Source organism: Vipera ursinii (genome assembly GCF_947247035.1).
Source record: "Vipera ursinii genome assembly, chromosome: 2".
Taxonomy (NCBI): domain Eukaryota; kingdom Metazoa; phylum Chordata; class Lepidosauria; order Squamata; family Viperidae; genus Vipera; species Vipera ursinii.
In genome coordinates this window covers 237562089-237585291 of record NC_139513.1, presented here as the reverse complement: position 1 = coordinate 237585291, position 23203 = coordinate 237562089, and the positions used below count along the sequence as shown (strand labels likewise).

The 23203-nt window shown below is 35.8% G+C and overlaps 1 protein-coding gene across 1 annotated transcript in view; it reads left to right on the top strand.

Annotated features, from left to right (window-relative positions):
* Window positions 1-14482: 14482 nt before the first annotated feature.
* Window positions 14483-23203, top strand: part of ROR2 (receptor tyrosine kinase like orphan receptor 2) — a 54390-nt gene continuing 45669 nt past the window's right edge. Inside the window, exons 1-2 of the mRNA XM_083354647.1 lie at window positions 14483-14612; window positions 22072-22149. Coding sequence (XP_083210773.1) covers window positions 22113-22149 — 37 coding nt within the window. The 5' untranslated portion in view covers window positions 14483-14612; window positions 22072-22112. The remainder of the gene's footprint in view (window positions 14613-22071; window positions 22150-23203) is intronic.

The window sequence follows — 23203 nt, the reverse complement described above, 5'->3', positions numbered from 1 at the left end:
TCTGTCCATTGAGTAAGAGTGATGAAGTCTTGATAAGATAGATAAGGTTTTCCATGGCACTTTTGTTGTGCAATGGCAATTTTTTTCCTTTGTTATTGGAGCTAAGAGATCATGTATGTTCTTTTGATAGTCTTTAATGTTCATGATGCCAATGGCATTGCAAAATAATTGTCTTTTCTGGAGTCAAGCATTTGCTCCTCTTCCTAAAAAAACCTTAGGAAATTTTGTATTTCGAGCATGACAAACTGAAAACAGCTGCAGAAGCCATCAAATGATCCAGCCCTAGTGCTATTTTGGGGTTTAATAATCTTTCAACTTTATTGCATGAAGAAATTGGCATCTAGAGGATTGTTCTATTCCGCTGAAAATCCTTGGAAAGTGGATAGATACAATAAATACATTCAGTGTGATCTCTTTCTATATATATAACTCTCAACCTTTCCAGGTCAGGCAGACAGGAAAAACAAGTAGATAAACTAAATCTACTTTATTATAAGGCTACATTAACAGAATGTTGCAAGTCTCGAAATATGAACTTGTTGCAGCCACTCTTGAGCATCTGATCAATTAGGGCAGGTGTTTCTAAGTTTCTTTCTCTGACTGTTAAACCCTTGGGGAAATCCCCCTTCTCTTGTCTGTTTGTTTCCAAATTATCATATTTTCCCTCATGCCCTAAGATCATCCACATGTTCTGTTAAAATAAGTCTTTTCTTGAATTACATGTGCATGTCTGTGTGTATGTACATATGTATGTATGTACGTATATATGTACATATGTTACTACTATTTCTTTTTCTCTGTATGTATGAACTAAATACACCCAGAGAGAGTGAGAGAGTGCATGCACATTTGGGGAAAATTTCCTGGTGTCATATATTAAAAAGCTATATAATGGCTGATTTGGGGGGGGGTCATGAAATGGAAACTGAATTATTCCAAGTCTACTTCATCTTACCTTTCTCAGTATTTCCTTGCCAGTAGTATTGGTGAGAAGGGACGCGGTGGCTCAGTGGGTTAGGACGCTGAGCTTGTCGATCAGAAGGTCAGCAGTTTGGCGGGTTGAATCCCGAGTGCCGCGTAACAGAGTGAGCGCCTGTTACTCGTACCAGCTTCTGCCAACCTAGCAGTTCGAAAGCACGTAAAAATGCAAGTAGAAAAAATGGGACCACTACGGTGGGAAGGTAGCAGCGTTCCGTGCGCCTTTGGCGTCTAGTCATGCTGGCCACATGACCACGGAGACGTCCTCGGACAAGCGCTGGCTCTTTGGCTTTGAAATGGAGATGAGCACCGGCCCCTAGAGTCTGAAACGATTAGCATGCATGTGCGGGGGAACCTTTACCTTTACCTAGTATTGGTGAAGTATACGTGCAGATCTAAGCAGTGTGGCCTTCTGCAATTGATGTTTGAGAAACATCTAGCATAGTCCTTGCTGACGTTTGTATGTGTTTCTGTAAATAATATCTCACCATATTGTTTTTGGGAGAGGCACTCTTTGTATGGCTCTTCTGATGAGACCTGTCCAATATAGTTGAACCTCTGTCCTAGCTCTCTTCTTCAGAGTGCACAAACCCCACAACCATGTCACAGGGAGGGTTATTATTCCAATATAATCCAATATCAGCAGTTTTTTAATAGTTATAATCTGTTGATTCCAAAACTGTAACCACAAGTTATGTAATTTGATATTTGTGTCAATTTATGTTATTTGTGTAATTCCTTATATGTAGGTGTGGTTCCATTGAGGACTGTACGTTGAGTGTTATTTGTCAGCCAGTTAAAAATAGGTCTGTCTGGTGGTGATACTGTCTATCCCACATTTTTTGTAGCTTACTAAGAAGTAGGTTGTAGTCTACTTTGTCAAATGCCTTACTGAAATACTTATTAATATTGAAATACTTACTGATACATATGGTTCCATTCTCCAAATGTCCCTTAAGTCCCTGTAGAAGTCCCTTATGACCGGCTCTGCTCCCTAACCTGGAGTTATGGTCCATGTGGAATCCCTATTGTAGTTGTCTTTAATGTTATTCCCGTTATGTTAGTAGTTTCCCATTTATATTATTTGCCGGTCCATTTGTGCTCTAATTCAAAATGCTGGTTTTGACCTTTCAAGTCCTTCTCCAGATTCCCTCTTCCCACACACCGAGGTGGGGTGAAGCTAGGTTTCTGTAAGAGAAGAATCTTTTCTGTAGTGATAGCCCATTAATGGAATATTCTCCTCAGAAAGACATGTATATTAGCATAATTTACGCACCAAATATTCTTTATTGGTTCTGACTTTTAAATTGTATTTTAACTGCAGTTTTAATGTATGCTGTTTACGGTTTTGTTGATCACCTGGTTACATTATGTTTAAGATGTATGATGTCTTTTTAAATGTATTTTATTTTATTTATTGCATATGCTATTCAGCTGTTAGGCAGTTTAAAAATTTGAATTAATAAATGTTAAATGTTTTGCTTTGGGATTTTATTTTTATTGATTTTATTTTAATTTTATTAATATTCATAATTCACATGGATATTTTATACTATGGGTTTTGTACATTTCTATGTGCTGGCAGAAGTGTAAGAAAAAGAATCAGGTTCTGAAAGCAGAAATGAAGACAAGATATAAAGAACATTAAATAGAAAATAAATTGGCTGCGTGTTTCTGTGTAGCAAAATGGTGTGGTTTTTTTTGAAAGAATAGGGAATACTTATGTTTGTAATGAATCAGTAATTTTTGTAATTACAGTTGTAATGACATGCAAGAGGCGAGAGTTATATTGAAATAAGGCAAAAATAGTTGGCTTTCAAGTTTAGGCAACTAAAGTAAGTAGCAGATCTCGGAACGCTGCAGAAGAACTAACAAAACTGGAAGAAATTGGTGAAGCAGGATCCAACTACTTTTCGGAATAGAGAAAACAGGTTACGGTATGTTTTTGTTTCAGGTTAGAGGAAATGGTGGATGATAAAAAAGTGAAAGGGTGGATAAAGGCATGTTAAATGACATTCAAAAGTTGGAGTAGGCTCATGAGACAAGTGGATACATGAAATAAGTTAATTTGGTTGTATAGGAGGAGGTGTGTTGGAGAAGATAGAAGATGAGAAAAATAGCTAGAGAAGTCAGAACAAATGGAATCTTTGTTAAATGGAAGGGATAAAACCGGCAGAGAAGGGGCACTTTAACATGGATCAAAGAAAAGAACAGTGTTGTTTTATTAGGTTAACAGGAAAAAAGGCACATATATTTAGAATTGAAAAGGTGAGGTCTGTCTGTCTGTGTCTGTCTGTCTGTCTGTCTGTCTGTCTGTCTGTCTCTCTCTCTCTCTCTCTCTCTCTCTCTCTCTCTCTCTCTCTCTCTCTCTCTCTCTCTCTCTCTCTCTCTCTCTGGCTTATGGAGACATTATATAGTATCAAATAAGATACAGAACTGAGATGGTGAAATTGTATTAATCCTACCAAACACATAAATATATGAAAGGAAGGAAATGTTACCTGCTTATTTTGCTATGAAAAAAAAATACAAAAAAATCCTGACAGTTAAAAATTGGTGGTTCTGAAGATTGGAAAAATCAGGATGGAATTGCAAGTTGTTTGACCCTGATGTAAAAAAATAATTCTCTGGTCTTTGTCATAAAGCAGATCTTACTAAATTAAGCCAGCCTAGCTGTTTGAATTCAAAAAGAACTTGCTTAGTGAGAAAATGAGAACATTGTCTATACTTCACCATCAAAGTTTCTTCTGACCAAGATTTAGTGACTCTGAAAACCAAAAGCAGACTTAAAATGGTCACTCTATTTGCCTTGTTCAACCTAAAATATGGAATTCAACTAAGTCCACCAAGTTAGTACCAACAATTAAATAGCATAATAGCAGTTTTCTAACAAATATTTTACAGTTAAATTAAAAAATTTATATTGTTTCATTCATACATGGGTATGATAAACTTATTTGATGGATAAACTTATTTGATAAACTAAGATAAGTTATAAAAAAGCTCAGTTGAATTGATCTTTCCTTAAAACAAATGCCATTCCAGGTACAAAATCAAGGTAGTGTAAACAATTTAATTTAAAATCTAGAAAAGAATGTAAATAATTCTTGATGCAAAATATTCTGCTTTGGAGTGATCTAGTTCCAGGATATTCTATTTTTCTGCCATAAAGTTCTTCTTTTCCTTTAAAATGGACTGGTACATAATTCAGTGCTGATTTTTCTATCTTATCAGGAAGTAGTCTACAGTCTACTTTGTTAAGTGCCTTACTGAAGTCCAAGTATACTATGTCCACAGCATTTTCCTGATCCACTAATATATTCAACTTTATCAAAAAAAGGCAAATAAGATTTATCTGGCATGATGTGTTTTAACAAACCCATGCTGGCTTCTAGTAATTGCCTTGTTCGTTTCTAGGAGCTGACAAATCTACCATTTGTTTGAACTTTTCCAAGATTTTCCCTATATTGATGTCAAGCTGATTAGCCTATAATTTCCTGGAACCATTTTTTCAGCAAGCAGCTAAAAGTTGTAATGAAAGGTGCTTCACAAACCTCTGTGGGGAGAGCATAATAGAATAAAGAGGACACCAATGAGCAAATGTCTTACATGTAATTAACTTTAAGATGATACTCTTCAATTTGGTGTTTACATAGCCTAAGGACCTAGCAAGGACTTATTGGCCAGTCACGCTCTCTCAATCCAATTTACCTCACAGGACTGAAGTTGTAGGGAAAAAACAGGAGAAAGTATTATATATGCCTTCCCATGCTCCAAGAATATAGACAGCAATTAAATCTAAAAAATCAAATCAAACAATAAAGAGATTAATGGAAAGCTGATATAAATGTTTCAGTAATTTGGAAGTTTCAGATGATGGAAATATTAATACCCAAAATATTGTAGGAAAATAAAAATTTGAGATACAAATTTTAATATGTGTGTGTCTAATAATCAAAAGTTGTACTTTCAATAAACTTTCTGCAGTGATGCTTTTTAAAAATTTAATCTGCATTTACAAAAGACAGTTGTTGTGGCTTAATAACTTAATTGTGGATTTTGCTGGTTTTTTCTTTCACCTTCTCAAAATCAGGAACTCCTTTATTTTATAATAGAGAAGAAGAATGTCTGCAATGTGAGCTGCCTCCTGTTAAACTGCAATAGTGGGGTGAGTTTGCAATAATAGCACCAGGTTAGCTGTTCCATGGTGAGGAGGGGACAGTATCTCAACTAAAGGTCAGAAGTAATTAAAAGCTTAGTGGTTTTTTTCAAAAATGTTATCCAAACATCACCAAGGAACGTGATGTTCAATAAGATCAGGAGTAGATTAAGTCCCTTGACACTTCAGTGAGGGTTTTAAAGTTCTGCTTCATTCAAATTGGCAACAGTTTTCCATTAATACATTGTCAAATTTAGATGGGTATTCATATCATCATATTTTTTTAAAAAATAATAATATCTTATATCCAAATGCTTTGGAATAAGTATATGGGAGATACGTGCCTAGCTCTTCTTTTTGGCTGGATAACAAGTTGAATGAATCTTAGATGTAATTAATGTAATTATAGTCTAGGATGCTGCAGTGTATCCTGTCTTCCAGACCAAGGATATTTTAGATGCTAATTTTCTACATTGCCAGCTAGGTAATTTTAGGCTCTCTTTCCCTGTCTCCTTTTAATGGCAGTTATGATTTACTTTGCTCATTTATTATATTTGGAGGTTCTCCTCATGTTTCTGCTATGTAGGAACTTGCGTTTTGCTCCCAAGTCTTGGCCTAGTGCAGGGATAGGCAACCTCGGCTCTTTTATGACTCATGGACTTCAACCTTGGTGGAGCAGTGGGCTAATGCCTCCTTAAGTAACACCAGCTGCCTGCAATTAGTGCAGGTTCGCATCCCACCAGGCTCAAGGTTGACTCAGCCTTCCATCCTTCCGAGGTAGGTAAAATGAGGACCCAGATTGTTGGGGGCAATTAAGCTGACTTCGTAATAATGCCGCTTGGGTGTGTGTGTGAAAACCCTAACAAGCAGGCATATACATAGAATGAAAGCTACTGCTAAGCTTGTAAGCCGCCCTGAGTCTTCGGAGAAGGGCGGGATATAAATGGAATTAAAATAAATAAAAAAATAACTCCCAGAATTCCTCAGCCAGCATAGCTGACTCAGGAATTCTGGAAGTCCATGAGTCATAAAAGAGCCGAGGTTGCCTACCCCTGGCCTAGTGATACCACATTGCCTTTGGTGATTAAGACACCTGGTAGTTAAAAATATTTCCCTCATTGCACCCATTTAAACAGTCACTGTTTTGTAGGGCTATGCTTGCTAGCATTCAACCGACAGCTGGACTTGCTTTTAGACAGAACAGTCTTTTTAATTGAACGTAAGTTGCTTTTCCTTTATATCAGGGTAGGTAATAATGTCACAGAATGGGTGCCTTGACTTTGCAATTATTTCCCAAGGCATTTCACAGCACCTATGGTTCGTCAAATCAAAATAAAACAATGGTATAAACCCCTTATATGTCTTCTCTTTTTACATTTCAATTTATTGCATTATAATTAACAGCAAAGCTTTATTGCAATTTTATTATATGAATTAACATCTGCAATGAAAAAGTGCTTTTTAATTGTTGATCATATATACTGTAATCCTAAAATTTTTCCATTTTATAAATTCTGTCGTAAAGATTAATTATATTAAAGGCAAACATAATTACAGATTTCACCTCTTGTACTATATTTTCTATTCCTCCCTGTGAATAGAAGTCACTCTATCTCTGTGGAATTTAGCGTGCTTTTTATCTGCAATTTCCTATATGGTTGAAAAGAGAAGTAGATATACACAGAAGTATAACAAAAAATAATAGAACAATAGCAATAAAACAATAACAATAACAACAATAATAAAATAATAAAAAGCAATAACAAAATAAAATTTTTAATTAAAAAGTCTTGAAAAGATTTAGCGTCAGAATTGCCATCTCACGCCTGCGCTCTGCAATTGTTCGGTACCAGTCTGCCATGAACCCTGGTGGAAGGGAGACAGAGTGCTGGGGAGGGGGGGGGCAGAAAAATGAAAGCTGAGAAAGTGAAAGTGCCTTACCCAAGAAGGCCTTCTAAAGTTGCTCTACTATGAGAAGAATGCAGCTGTAAACCAGCCTACAATCAGAGTGGCCGTTTTTCCCCCCAAAACATCTTCTTTGAAATTGATTGGACAATGGGGTACCAGCAATGGGAAGTGCCTAAGTGGGGAAAAGTTTTCACTTGGGGTTTTGGCACACAAATTTCAGCTCTGGCTTTCCACTACTATGTTTCACTTGGCTTTTAGTAAACCATACCTTTCCTCAACCCAATGGTGTTAAGAATTGTTTTTACTTAGAAGCCAAAGTTGAGGCAAGCTTACATTTATACATGTACAAAGGTAAGTACTTCTGCAAATGTGGGTCAGTTTGCTACCATTACACTAAACTACATTAGTATTTATAAAATTATTACAAATCAGAAAACTGAGTTTTAGTCTCACCTTAGATGTGAAAGCCAGCTGGGTGATTTGGGCCAGTTATTCTCTCTCTCTCTCTCTCTCTTCAGTCCAACACATTTCACAGGGTTGTGGGGAGAAAATAGGAGGCGGAGGAAGAGGTATTAGATATATTTGCTGCCTTGAGTTATTTATAAAAACAAGGCAGGATTTTAAAAAGGGATTGTAAGTATAACATATTGCAAGTCCATTAGAATCCCCTGTTGGCATCTCTGAACGTGTTATATTATAGCTGCCACATTCCCAACCTCAAGCGATGTTACAGTTTTGTGGAGAAGGGTGCTTACAATCAGAGAATTCTGAACAAATAGAAGTAATTTTGAAAGCAGTGAAATTCTTTATTTCAAATTCTCCATGTATGCTGTTGCTTATTCTAAATATCACTGTCCACTTCAAGTTTATACCAAGAAAGACTCAGATCTGAAAAGGCTAGAAGGTGATGCACCATGCCGTATTAAATCTCATAAAGCAGATGATCTACAAAGACCATTTCTAATCAGATGAGAGTCCTATACCCAATTGAGAACACCTGGGAATAATTATAGAAAGAAAAATAGGATTTCTAAAGCAGCCAATCTTATAATCTGATGCAGTATATATGTCCGATTTTCTTTTTGAAATTGTAACTTGGCACTTAACTTCTGGTCCTTCAAAAAGTTTGAAGAGAGCATAGTTATGATGTCACCCCTATATAATCAAAATTCTTAAACAAAGGCTATGTTTACTGATGGTGGTTTAGATGTTAAAGGCTATGCTTTGATAACCATTATTTGTAAAAAAAAAACCACCATTTTGCAGTGCCATCTTTATTTTATGCAGTTTTAACAATATATTTATTGATCTACAACTAATGTATTTTAAGTTATATCCTCATGCTGATATCCAAGGTAATATATAATGGATTCAGGGAGGGGGGTTCTTTCAACTGGAAGTTGGTTTCTCTTGCATCTGGTTTATACATTACTGTCTCTCAAAAAGGATTGTCTCCATAGTCAAGACTTCTGTCCCATCTTGGCCAAAATAATGAGTTAAAAGAAATTTAGTAGGGTAATAATATTCTTCATTGCTCCAGGGGCCCAATTCTGAGATTAATGTTGGGGGGGGGATCGGGGTGAAAACAGTTACGTGTGTTGATCGAGAACACTTCCATATGATACATTCCCATATTGGAATCAAAACGAAGTGAATTTAAGTGACTGCATTTACAGAATAAACTCAGTTTAGTTTATAGACCTATTGTGAAAACATGGACTCTTGTATCTTGGCTTCATACAAACTCAATATGGCAGCCTTCTTTAATGTCTTCTCTAAAACAGTTTCCAGTGAGCTTGTTGTTTTTGTAAAAATAATGAAAACATGACTACGTGCTCTGCCCATTTTGTAGATGCATATGATGTTGTAATGCACATGTTATAAAGAATTGGGCCTGCAACATTATGCCATAGTGCTACTTTTGTATTCTATCTCTCCCTTGCCCTCTCCATGGGCACTACCGCTCTTGTTGTTGCTTGACACTTCGTCATTTTACAGAGATGCGTGACATTTTGTTAAAAAGGCTCATGAAGACTGTTGACTCTTGCTTTGCAAGAAAAAGGCTGCTCAAATAGGAACATTTGAAGGATGCAAATTATCCCCCTCTCTGTGAGTGGGGGAAAAAAACTGATTGGGAGCCACCCAGAGTTGGTTACTAGATGAACACTTATATAAATCTTAAAAAGGGAGGGAGGGAGGGAGAGAAAGAGAAAGAGAGAAAGAAGGGCAGAAAGAAAGGAAGAAAGTTTTGAATTAATTATTCTAAATAATTGAATGATTTTATGTTGGAACATACTTATTCAATTAATATAATTTTATTTATTCCTTTGGATTTGGACTCTGGATTATGAAACTATACCACAAATGTTCTGTCTTTATCAACATATTTCAGTCAGCCATGAATGTTGTGCCCCTAAAGCCTAACTAATCCTTTAGGCATTCATTCCTTTTACTGCGTTTTTTAAATACTACATACAAAGGACAGCTAAAAAACTTGGATGGTTCAGCTTGCCTAATAATTAAGACAATATCACACTTCTTGAGAAAGGAACAAAATTTGTGCTGTTGTATAACTGAAGCAGGCAAGTTCTGCTTCAGCAACAGTGTTCAGTTTGTTTATCTGAGGATTAGTGAAAATCCCATAATTCATCACTGGTCTGTCAGAAGCAAGCTTTAGTTGATTTAGTGCTTCGTTCTACATTGGAAATGTATACATTTTTACTTTAAATGTTTAATGTTCTTTCTCAAATACTACTTTGTGGCTTCATGTTCTGTTTCAAAAGGCTTCAGTTTACATTTTTGAAATGACAGCTCATATTAATGAACTAAGGAATGCTATATAAAGTATTGCTAGGAAGATGGCCTAAGAAATTGAATGTAAAAGATAGGTTTAATACTGATTTTTTTATGAGATTGTAATTTATTTTCACATATAGTCTATGACTATAGTGGCAAACCTATGGCATGCATGCCACAGGTGGCACGCAGAGCCCTCTCTGTGGGCATGCACACCGTCGCCCCAGTCCTAAGCCTTCACTTGGATTTTATAAAACCTTTTTGCTTTAGGGCTCCACCACCGTGTGCAAAAAAAAAAAAGTTCAATCAATTTCAATTTCTCGTGGAAAAAAAAAGATCTCGCAAAGTTGGAATTGATTGAACTTTTTAGTCCCACCCAGTCTGCCATTACCACCACAGCCATGCCCACCCAATGGGCCATGCAAACCCAATTGGCCACACCCACTCAATGGGCCACCACCACCCGGCACCCAACGATACATACGTGTGTTTTGGGTTGCAGTTTGGGCACTCGGTCTCTAAAAGGTTTCGCCATTTCTATAACAGCAAATAAATCTAATCAGAAAAACCCAAAATCCCTCCCCCTTTTTTTTAGTCATCAAGTTTTTGACACCTTGCTAAGCACTGGTGGTACTCAAATATTGTCATGTCCTAAAAGTGGTACAATCTGTGATAAGGTTGAAAAGCCCTCTACATAAACTGAAATACATCTTTAACCATTCCAAAGCCCTGCTATGTTTTTGGGAATCTTAGAATTATGATCCAAACTTAAATATGGCTTAAAGTTGGTGAATATTGGTTAAAGGAAAATAAGGTTGGGCTGTAGATGAATCATTTGTCATCTCTCTTTTTCTTACCCAATTGTATTATTATTATTATTACCATTATTATCTTTGTTCTGCCTTGACAAATATTTTTTTCTAGTCATTACTTCTGTTTAAAAGTTAAGAACATTCCCATTAAATCTTGGCTCTTCAGAGGAATTCCCATCTCACTAAAGTCATAAATACCTCCATGCTGGGTGGTAAACCCTACTGAGTACAATTATGAATTTGATGGCATCTATATTAGGCAGACTAAGGCCAAGTTCATAAAATTTTGCCCTACGGGTTGTTTAAACCCCGGGGTCAATTTAAGAGATTTCTTTTACATTAAGGTAAATGTAATAGCTTACAATGTTAGCTCTAGACTTATTTTTCCTATTGTGGAATTATATAATTCATTGGTTGTAAGAGGAGACGGAGTAAATCCAAATGAGAAAGAAATATACTTTAGTACTACTGTAATAGTAATCTCTGCCAACACAAAGCACAATGGTTAATTTGATTTAAATCTTGAAAGCCTAAAAATGTAGCTTGTCAGTGATGGCTCTTTGGTGGCTTGCATATAATACTAATGCAGTCTCATGGTTTTTGCTGTCCATTGGCACTACCACAGATTCAAAAGAACATCTTGTGTATAGTTTATTTGAAAATGTTTTTATATTCAAAGTTACAGAGGGTTTTTTCTGTCATTGCAGCTGTTGAGGTTTAATCTCATCTATGCAAATGCACAAACCTTAAAACAGGCATATTACTGTTTAAAAAACTAGTATAAATAATGAACCGCTCCATTACGAAGAACATAAATAAATCTAGACAGGTAAGAGTTCTCTAGAGTTGAAAGTTTAGGTTATGCAAAAATTTCAACAGATGTTATTTGTAGGTCCTTGTAGACAGAGGTGTGAGTGACATGAACTGTGGAAGCTAACATTGAGTGAATGTATATGTTGTCACTTTGCCAAAAAGTCAGGCTTTTGCTAATGCTGCGTTTGCTGTGTCCAATTTTTGAATAAGGATGCATCTAATAATAAACTAATTGTTTTTAACATATCCATTTTTATTCATTGAAAGGCAACATTCATGAATAAGGGACTTTATAGATAACTTAATATTACTACTTACCAGTAAAGGGTAACATATTGTGATATCAATATTTTTGGACTAAACCCTCATTTCGTTAGGTTCATGAAATTATATATATACTAATTATATATATACCATTTTCTTAATATACCATTTTAGTAAAGATACAAGACTTAACTGTGTGTCTGATTAAAAGGACAAAGCCTTTTAACAGATGCAGTGACTTGCAGTCTTCCCTGCTGGCTTCAACTTCAGGCACAACTTGTAAATTCCTTCATTTAGCAGTACCATAACTTGGAATAGTCACTGAATGAATAGTTGTAAGTCGAGGACTATCTGTACCAATATACGGTAAAGTTGGGAAGTGCTGATCTGGTCAAGAGAATGTGTGCATGTATTTTTAAGTTACAGATTACGCGAGTTCTATTAATATGTGGATGTCTTTGCCTTATATTGGAATTAATCCATTTCCCTTCAAGTGAGAAGCTCTTAGAGTTCTGAATTCTTAGTGTTCTAAATTAGTCCATTTCACTTCAAGTGAGTGGTTCTTGGAGTCTAACAGGAGTACCGAATTACAGAATTACAGCCAACTATTTGAGTAATAGAGGATTCGGTGCCAAACCTCAGTCCATCATATTTTTTTTCTTTTCAGTATTAACTTTTTAATAATACTTTTTGCCTTTTTTAAAAAAATGGATATAAAAATGCGGAAGTAGATTTCTGTAAACTTTTGGGTTTCCCTAGAAATGTTCATTCTTTGTTGTCTTAACTGTGCTGTATCATTTGTTTACAATCCTACCAACAAATCAGTCTAAATTCTTTACTGGAATACATTATGACAATGAAGAAGAAAACTTTTTGAAGTGTATTAGAGAAATAACCAAAGAGAAAACTAGCCATTAAATGCAGTCTCTGATTTCAATATAGCATTAGGCTTTTTACTTAATATAATTATTACATTATGAGAGTGCTAAAAAAAAATCCTTGTTCTTGGCTGCTATAAATTGAAGCCTATCAGCCACAAAAATCTTGATGGATTCTTCCTTTTTTCTTGGGTTTCTATGTTGCTCATTCAAATCAACTCTTAAACAATGTACAGTATTTCCCCAAGTACAAAGTGTAGTCCTCCAGTTACATCCATTTGTACAATGTCCGTTCAATATTATAGTACGACTGAAGAAATGGACTTCCAACTGATCTTTGTACTAATGAGGAACCATTAGAGCATCCAAGTGCAGAACTGTCTGCGTTTGGCACATTAGATGGAATTGTGCAAAAACTTTCTCATTTGTGTCCTTCATCTGCTGTTCTGCTAGGAGCAGATGAAGATCCAAGAAGATCCCCAGACTGCAGACCTGATTAGCACAGGAGTGCAACCTATCTTACTATACAATTTCCCTATGTTCTCTAAAGGTAAAGGTAAAGGTTCCCCCGTACATGCATGCTAGTCATTTCCGACTAGGGGCCGGTGCTCATCTCCATTTCAAAGCCAAAGAGCCAGCGCTTGTCCGAGGACGTCTCCGTGGTCATGTGGCCAGCATGACTAGATGCCAAAGGCGCACAGAACACTGTTAACCTTCCCACCGTAGTGGTCCCTATTTTTCTACTTGCATTTTTACATGCTTTCGAACTGCTAGGTTGGCAGAAGCTGGGATGAGTAACAGGCGCTCACTCTGCTACACGGCACTTGGGATTTGACCCGCCAAACTGCCAACCATCTGATCGACAAGCTCAGCATCCTAACCCACTGAGCCACCGCTCAGTTCTCTAGGAACGTTCTCTAGAATTTCATGCTAGAATCATAGAATTGTATAGTTGAAAGATACCACTAAGAACATCTAATTTAGTTCTCTGCAGTTTGCAGGAAACCAGTAAAAGTGTCCACAAAAGATTGTTTTCCAGGCTCCTCTTAGAAATGTCTACATATGGAGAACCCACAATTTCCAGCGTTTTCTCTAGGACGCTTATAAATGCTGGGATTTAATGTGGGAGTGTCTGCATACAGCATATATGCTTTATTACTGGGCTGCAGCCCACCTAAAGGTATCATACTGAAGCTTTTGTTAACAAATCAAAAGTAGCATCTTGATGACATAAGGCAAGCTCTGCCCCTTTCTAAGGTTATATACACTGTCACTACACATGTACAAAAGAGGTAGAGCTTATGTTACAGTGAAGGTGCTGCTTTCATCATTACCTCTATTCTCTGACTTCAAGGACATCTCCATCTAGTTTTCTAGGCAGCACTACAGTAGTGGCTTGCCATTGCTTTGTTCTGGAATACTGTTTCAACTTCCCAGTCTAACCTACTGCCTTGGTAATTCCTGCACAATTTGTAAATGCCATTCCTACCTAGCTTTTGAATCTGGGCCAGGTTGTTATCTATTGAGTTTTTTTTTAAAAAAAATGATAAAATAACTCAAGGCAAAAGTAAGTGCTTTCTTTGCTTCCATACATAGATTTCTTCAGTACTGCGGACTTTCTTTGGCTTCTCTTATAATCAATCATCTTTATGCAGATCATAATACTGTACCTGAATTTGAACGTTCAGCTGTCCTCCATAGATCAGCCTTTCTTAAAGTGGGGTGTTCCAGACATGGGGATATCAGTCTCAGAATTACAGTGTACTCATTGATAATTCATTCTGGAAGATGCAACAAATACTAAAAGTACTAAGCAAACTACACGACTTACCATGTGACCTGCTATTTTGGCAGAAGAAATAGCAGACCATGAGGCAGCAAATGCCATCAAGTTCTTCCTTGCGCGCTGACTACCAGGAGAAAGACAAGTGCTAGGACAAGATTTCTGCTTCAAAATGCAACGAATACTGAATTCAGCAAGTTTTGAAGCAGTCAGGTGCTGAGGTATGACTGTACCACATAGAGTTGCTGAGAATTCTGTGAGCTGAAATTTTCATTTCATGGAGCAAATTATAGAAGATAGTAATAGTTTTATAATTTGTGGGAGATAATTTAAGTGTGTTTTTCCCCTTTTCTATATTGATCTTAAAATACCAAAAAAAGGCTCTTGCTACTTGTATAAGAAATTTTAATTAATTTCTGTTTGATTATTTAATCCCCCATTCTACTTTTTCCATTTTAACATTGCTTTGAATATTGTCATGGAAAGGCAGGATAGACATAAGTTAGAAACAGATAAAAATACCATATGGATAAAATGAAGAGTATATTGGTCTTAACTCTGTAAAAGAAGTGAAAGTATACCAAAGCTCAGGTTTTCCTTATTTAGGGAAAGAAAACACTGTAACTGGATCTGCAAGCTAAAACCAATTTTGTATTTTATTTGATAAAATCTTTAATTTTAATGATGAAATATTTTTATCAGCGCTATAGAAACAGATATAGTTCAACAGTGTTTTTACAATTCAGCTTTCCCTGTTTTTTAGTTCTAGTCAACTGTATTGATAGAAAATATTATTCTCTGCTTTCAGTTAATTAACATTTTAAAAAGATTGCTTTTATTTATTTTGCTGAGTCCTATTATCATAGAAACCAGTTGCAATTTATTAAAAGTTATAGGCTTTGTGATCTCAGTAATATTACCTTGCCATATATATGCTTGGTTAAGCATTGCTAATTAATGCCATCTTATAGAAACTGTTCTTTATGAATACATATTTTGGCGTGTTGTTCATTTGAAGGCATTTAGAAACATTTTAAAAAGTTGAATAGGTGGAAATTTTTCTTTCACGGAATAGTTTCTTGTTTGCTTCTTCTAAAACTTTTTTTTTAATAACTGAACATTTCACATGAGAATAGTAACATCACTTAAATTTTATTAATTTCCATTCTGTTAAAAAGAGACAGCAATCCTTTAAAAAAAACATTTGCTTGCCTGATTTATGCAGTGCCAGACCCGTAAGTAAGATTATTTTCAGGGTTGGGATTTTTTTGGATTTTTTTTTTGAGAGAGAGACTGGATTTATGTGTGTTCCTGTTGTATTGCTTTCACAGCCAGAAGCAGTGAAATAATCACACAGTCATGTTGTGGATAATGATTGTGTTGCTGGGTGCAGTTTGAGCTGCAGGTGTGTTTAGTACTGTTCTTGAGTGTATTTAGACAGTGATATTTGCAGTTCCAGCTGTGAAATAGTTTTTGGAATGTCTTCTTATTTTCAGGAAATATTTTTATTTGGTATAATGTTTTATTGACAATTACCATCTGTAGGCAAGAAAGTGTATGTTTCACTGTGTAGTTTAATGCTGATCCTCATCCATTAGCTTCCATTTTTAAACTTATCTTTTTCCTAAACAAAAGATTAGCAACAGATGTGGAGTCTACAAATAGATGTGTGTAATTGTTATCTAAACAGTATATTTAATACTCACAAAATAAATAAGGGCTTAAAACTGCAAGAATCCTGCCCTGGAAATGACTCAGAATATTATACTGTTAACCAGATTATCGTTTCTGTTTAAAGTACTGAGATGTGTTCTGTGGAAAAATAATAAAATGCCCTTTTCCCATTATTTATTAAGCATTAATAAATAATTAAATTAATTAAATTATTATATAAATAATTAAAAAGAATTTTTTTTTCTAATCTGCAGAACAGTAAGAAATAATTCAGCCACCTGCTATTTTCCAGTTAAGACTGTTTTGGAGAAATCTAGTTGTTGTTGTTGAAGTAGTTGAACATCTTTCTCAAAATCAGTTGAAACACCTTTCCAGAGGGGATCAAAACTGTAGGAACAGCCCAATTTCTTCAGTTTATTTCATGAAGACCTGATCAGAAGAGGTCAGAATATTTGGGCTCTGCAAACCACTTCAGTTCTCATTTTTTGAACCTTCAGTTTACTAGCAGTCTGGAGCAGTATCTTCTGTGGAGGCACACACATGCTCAGAAGGATGGGAAAAGCTGTGCCAACCTTCCAGAGAAGTTCATTGGTTTGGCATTTTAAATAGCAGGGTGTAATAGCTGCAGTTGTGGCTTGATTTGTGTTGCAATTTCCATCATGACACTCAGTTCTGTGCATATTGAGTCTCATGGAATATATCTAAAACTCCTCTTGCATCTTTAGGAGATGTAACATCCTATTAGTTACAGGGTGGCCCTAGATATTCCTTTACTAGTTATTAAATCCAATAAACCAGCGGTTTAAAGATAGCATACCAAACCTTCCTTCTGAAGACTTCCACATAGCCTGGAATCGTGCAATTTACAGTTGACTTTAAAATCTTTGTATGTCATGTTCTCTTCTCTCAACAGGCAGTCAGGGCTACTTTTTGGTAGCCATAATAGCCAGTTATGCCCTCAAAACCCTGAAATATGAATGACTGGTTCATTTGCTACAAATTTCCAATTTGCAAATTCAAAGTTCCTGCATAAGTTACTTTGCTTCCCAGATCTGAATCAGTTCTTCCCCAACCGGTCTGTTATCCATAACACTGTTACTTTCAAGATTAACATCATGTAAAGCAGGGGTCCCCAACCTCTGGGCTGGGCACCAGTACCAGTCGGTGGCCTGTTAGGAACCAGGCCGCACAAGGAGTGGGCGAGTGAAGCTTCATCTGCTCATGAGAAGGATCTAAGCTGCATGTGAAACCATCAGTGTCTCCTGCCCCCATCCGTGTAAGACAATTTTTCTTCCGAAACTGGTCCCTGATGCCAGAAAGTTTGGGGGCTGCTGATGTAAAGGACAGAAGGAATGCAAATTAATAAGAAAAATGAATCAAAGACATCAGAGTAGATAAATATAGCTAAAATTAGTCCACACCATCCACTGAATCTCCCAAACCTTTCTATTCTTGTAAATCATCTTTGCTTCTTCCACATCTACATGCTATTTCTTATATTGCCTTTAGTTGTTTAAATTTCTCACCTTTTTCTTTTTGATAATGTTATTTACCCCACGCAACAGTATAATTCTTGGTCTTGCTCTTGATTTGTTCCTCCTTTCTTCAATATTTGTTTTGCAATCCGGTCTACATCCATTTCCTTTGAATGACCAAACTATATACTGTTGTTTTATTGATCACTGACATTTATTCAATTTGCATTAATTCAGCATTTTCATTCTTGCCATCATTTCTTTTTCTTTTTTGTTTCTAAACATTTCTTTACTCGATCTCCACTACATTCAATGTGCTTTTGGATGATATATTCAATTCTTGTTTCTACACAACAAAGTAGAGAGAAGCATGTTGGCATGCATAACCACTTCTTCACTTGTGAAAAGATCCATTTAAACAAGTAATGTATGTTTTGTTTAAACTAACTGCAGCAATGAAGAGTGCTAAAGTGTTACAGCCCTGTAGAATTTGGCTATACACCCTTTTCAGTTCCCTAGGTCAAGAGTTCACTTTGCATACCTGTCTATGTATAGACTTTATGGCCATTGTATAAATCAGCCAATGAAGGGAGAGAATGGTCTTATCCCACAGTGCTATCTTTCAGATAAAGGTCTGAAACAGAAATTATCAGTCAATTGTGTTTGGGATACTTTGATGGCTTAACCTATCGATCCTTTTGGTTTGAGGAATCTTTTCTTGTACCAATTCTCAAAGAGATTTATTGACTTCTGGATACCAAATTCCATAACAGCATTTGTGCAGTTGAATGCTGTGTTCAATTTTTTCAGTTCGGTTCCTGCAGACTAGCATTCAAGTCAATTTGTATAGTATTTAAGTGTCTGGCAATATTCTAACAAGTATGCTAGACAGTTTAAGGCTAAAATCTCAGTTACTAGTAAGGTAGCTTTTATATCACCCATACTAAGAATTTTTCGCACCTGGTGGTGCTCTAATTTGCTTGTATGAAAAGAGTAATGAGTAAATCATTGCATTGTTGAGAATAATGCTTCATTAAGGCATGTTTTTGCAATGTCCTAAAGTAGTATGTTCTGATAAGAAATAATTACATATTTTAATTCTTAATTTGAGATGAATTTTAATATTTTGGGGTGTACATGTTTGAATTTTATAAATATATCAAAATTGACAGCTGGACAATAACACTTAATTTTCCATGCCCTTCTTGTTCCTTGATTCTCATTAATTTTGCCAAGTCTATAATCTAGCTTTTCCCAACCTTGGTGTCCTCCAGCTTCCATATTCTTTGTAAGGGTATGCTTTTAGGGGAGCTCTGGAAATAAAAATGGACACAACTGGAAGGTATCCAGTCATGAAAGTCTATTGTGCTTTTAGTAAAGGGATATTCTTTCCTTCTTTTTATAGAGTAATATGACTATTTGAATTGTTTAGAGATCTAGTTGTTGCTTTTATGAGTAAAAACCTTTTGCAAGCAGCATTTTAACTACTAAGGAAAGTGCACAATTCCATGGTTATGTTGCCAATTATTATTTCTTGTTATGTAGATTCTTAGCAAAAGAATCATTGGCCTCTGTATGTAATAGTTGGAGTTGTACATGTTTTTTTCTTGTGTTTTCTATTAAGTACCTATTAAAATAAGGTAAAGGTAAAGGTTTCCCCGCACATGTGTGCTAGTCGTTTCCAATACTAGGGGCCAGTGCTCATCTCCATTTCAAAGTCGAAGAGCCAGCGCTTGTCCGAGGACGTCTTCGTGGTCATGTGGCCGGCATGACTAGACGCCAAAGGCGCACGGAACGCTGTTACCTTTCCACCAGAGAGGTCCCTATTTTTCTACTTGCATTTTTACGTGCTTTCGAACTGCTAGGTTGGCAGAAGCTGGGACGAGTGACAGGTGCTCACTCTTGTTACACGGCACTCGGGATTCGACCCGCCAAACTGCCAACCTTCTGCTCAACAAGCTTAGCGTCCTAACCCACTGAGCCACCGCGTCCCTACCTATTTAAATAGGTGCTGTAAATGAAATGATAGATTAAAATTATAGTTGGAATAGGGTTACAGGAATCCAAGTTGCAGGAATCCTAATGAAAACAACGAGAGACAGAAAAACTCTTATAAAACCTTATGAAATATTCTGGTCACTCAGAATATAAGGAAATAGAATAATGACATCAATCATATTTAAAGCACTTTTAAGAATTTTTACATGTTGCACTGCTTATATAAAAGGAAATGCTTCTTTCTCAAATATGACTACTTATTGTTGATTTGCTGGAGAAGATTGCTGCGAGTCCCTTGGACTGCAAGGCGATCAAACTGGTCAGTCCTAGAGGAGATCAACCCTGACTGCTCTTTAGAAGGCCAGATCCTGAAGTTGAAACTCAAATACTTTGGCCACCTAATGAAAAGGAAGGACTCACTGGAGAAGAGCCTAATGCTGGGAAAGGTTGAGGGCAATAGAAGAAGAGAACAACAGATAATGAGGTGGCTGGATGGAGTCACTGAAGCAGTAGGCGTGAGCCTAAATGGACTCCAGAAGATGGTAGAGGACAGGAAGGCCTGGAGGAACGTCCATGGGGTCGCAATGGGTTGGACACAACAACTTCGCAAGTAACAACAACAACAACAACAACAACAACAACATTGTTGATTTTGCATAGAGAAGCCTTGATTTGTGATAAAAACTACTGACTGATTAATTGAATCAAAAGTGAATTTACATGGAACAACTTTGAAAAAAATAATTCTATTGGATCTATAATTTACACAATGCAGAGATATTTCAAATTTAACATTGTTTATTCATAAATATTGTTATGAATATTTTATTTATATATAGTTTTATGTTTATATTTATGGCTTACAATTATATACTGATAAGTCACATACAGCATGCATACAGATACTTTTTACCAGAAGTAAATATACTGAACTCAAGAATTGGACAAAGATATTATTAAACAATTTTAAAATAAAGATCTAGAAGTTTTTGTCTCTGTTTTGATTTGAGAGAGTTTGAAATGTGGGATGAGGTGGGGAGAAAACTCACACAAAAAAGTTCGGCTCTTTTGTGTATTCCTCTATGGTTTATTTGTCTTTAGGATTTTTTTTGCCAACTAAATCAAGAAATTGTAGATGGCAAGCTAAAATACCAGCTAGAGATTGTATTTTTTCCTCTATCAGCAAAGCCATTTATGACCCTATTTATTTTAATTTACTAACTGAAAGTTACATTTAAGTATTTTGATGTAGCCAGATGATTTAAAGCTTTGGGGTGTTAAACTTCTTTAGTTCCATATCATACCTTAAATACATCTTGCATCCCAGACAAATGAATTTGGCCAGTTTCTTACATGTTCTCAATCTACACTGCACTGAGCTCTTGGATAATTTAGTGCTCACTTAGGAATGGAAATTCAATCTTTTCACTTTTAAAGATAAGGCTAAAAGTACTATCAAACCTCCAATTAATATGTACATATTTTCTTCACACACTGATTTGGTTTCATCAATAATATGCTTTTAGAGCTTTTTTAATGTAAGATAAGATAACATTTTTTGAGATCTTGATGATGACATATTAAAAGAAGAAATTCACAAGAAGGAAAAACATGATAGAATTGGCTGTTTCTATAAACTAAAATTACATAACTTAGTGATATTCTTATCACTAAGATTTGTGGAATGCTTGTTAGAGGGATAATGGATTGGGGCTTGATTAAATTAGTTTGATTGGCTTAGCTCTGAATTAAACCAATATTTTGGTGGAAATACTGACAAAAACTAAGAATATTGTTGGTTGTGCCAATAATTTGTTTCAAATGGCAATCATGCTGTGGCAGCAATATGAAATGTTAAATGTGAGGTACTACTCAACTTTATGACTGGTCATTTAATGAATATTCAAAGTTATAACATAGAGTCAAAGTTTGATGATTTATAAAGTACTTCATTCAATCATAAATGTCACCTCTTTTCTTTTCTGTGATTACATGATTGCAGCCTGGGTGCTTGGCAACCTATTCACAATTGCAATTAGTTACCAATTACCTGCAATCATGTGATTACCATATATGATCTGAACATCATATATGTGAGCTAGAAAATTTACCAGACTCAGCATTTTCCACTTCAGCACTTTAGTTTCAGTGTTTTTTGATGTTTAACTAATTGGTGTAAAAATTGTATTTATAAAAATATAAAAATATTCCTCTAAAAACAATTTTTTTCCACAAAAGCTTTTTGTTAACATTGTTACATTTGTTAAATGTACTGTCCAAACATCATAAAATAGTCTACATTTTTTCGATAAAATGATGCCCAAATACTTGTGCAGATTATTTGATTTTGAAATAAATATGATAACTGAATTTATAATAATTAGATTCTGCAGATTATTGGATTTTGAAATAAATGTGATAAGTGAATTCATAATAATTAGCACAGAATTCAATTTTTTTTAGAAAACCCTATTTGCTATCTGAATTCAGTTTCATGTTAAATGCCTTATATTATTTCCATTGTCTTATACAGGTGAAGTACAGATCCCAGATTCTGATGATACTTTAGGCCAAATGGATGGACATGTCAGACCCGTTCCAACACACAAAGGTATTAGAAATAATTACATTTTTTATGACTATAACTTTGTCTAAGTATAAAGATCTGAATGTTTTATTTTTATGAGCTACTATTCCTATTATTTATTTATATATTTATATGATCTGTTTACTATAAAAATAATATACCTTGAGAAGATCTATTTATGTGACTGCTAAAGTCAGTGCAAACTTGATGCCATAACCAGTTTATCATACAGTGGTACCTTGGTACTCAACTGCTTTGAGAGTCATCGAATTTGGTACCACATTTTGATGTGAAAACTTTGCCCTGGTACTCATTGTTTGTTTGGTAATTAACACACAAGCTAGAATTTGTCGATGTTGGCTTCCTTGTGTAACTCACTATATTATTCTTTATCGGAAAAATTTGTTTGGTACTCATCATACCTCCCAGAACCAATTAACAATGAGTATCGAGGTACTCGAGGTACTTGAGGGACGCGGTGGCTCAGTGGGTTAGGACGCTGAGCTTGTCGATCAGAAGGTCGGCAGTTTGGCGGGTCGAATCCCGAGTGCCGCGTAACAGAGTGAGCGCCTGTTACTCGTCCCAGCTTCTGCCCACCTAGCAGTTCGAAAGCACGTAAAAATACAAGTAGAAAAATAGGGACCACTATGGTGGGAAGGTAACAGTGTTCCGTGCGCCTTTGGCGTCTAGTCATGCCGGCCACATGATCACGGAGACGTCCTCGGACAAACGCTGGCTCTTCAGCTATGAAACGGAGATGAGCACCGGCCCCTAGAGTCGGAAACGACTAGCACGCATGTGCGGGGGAACCTTTACCTTTACCTTTACCTTATCGAGGTACTACTGTAGCTGAAAATTGCTGCGTGTTCATAAAAGAACAGCATATCAAATAAAGCTATTGTCTTTCCATTGAAAGAAACATCTTTCAAGATATTTATTATTTTGGTCATTGAATATGAATACCCAAACTCAATCCTAGACCGAATCCTAAATGAGGTTTGTTTCTCTGTGGTTTTATTTTCCAAAATATAGTTAATTAAAATGCATATCTTCCTCTGGGAAGAATTAAAGCAATAAT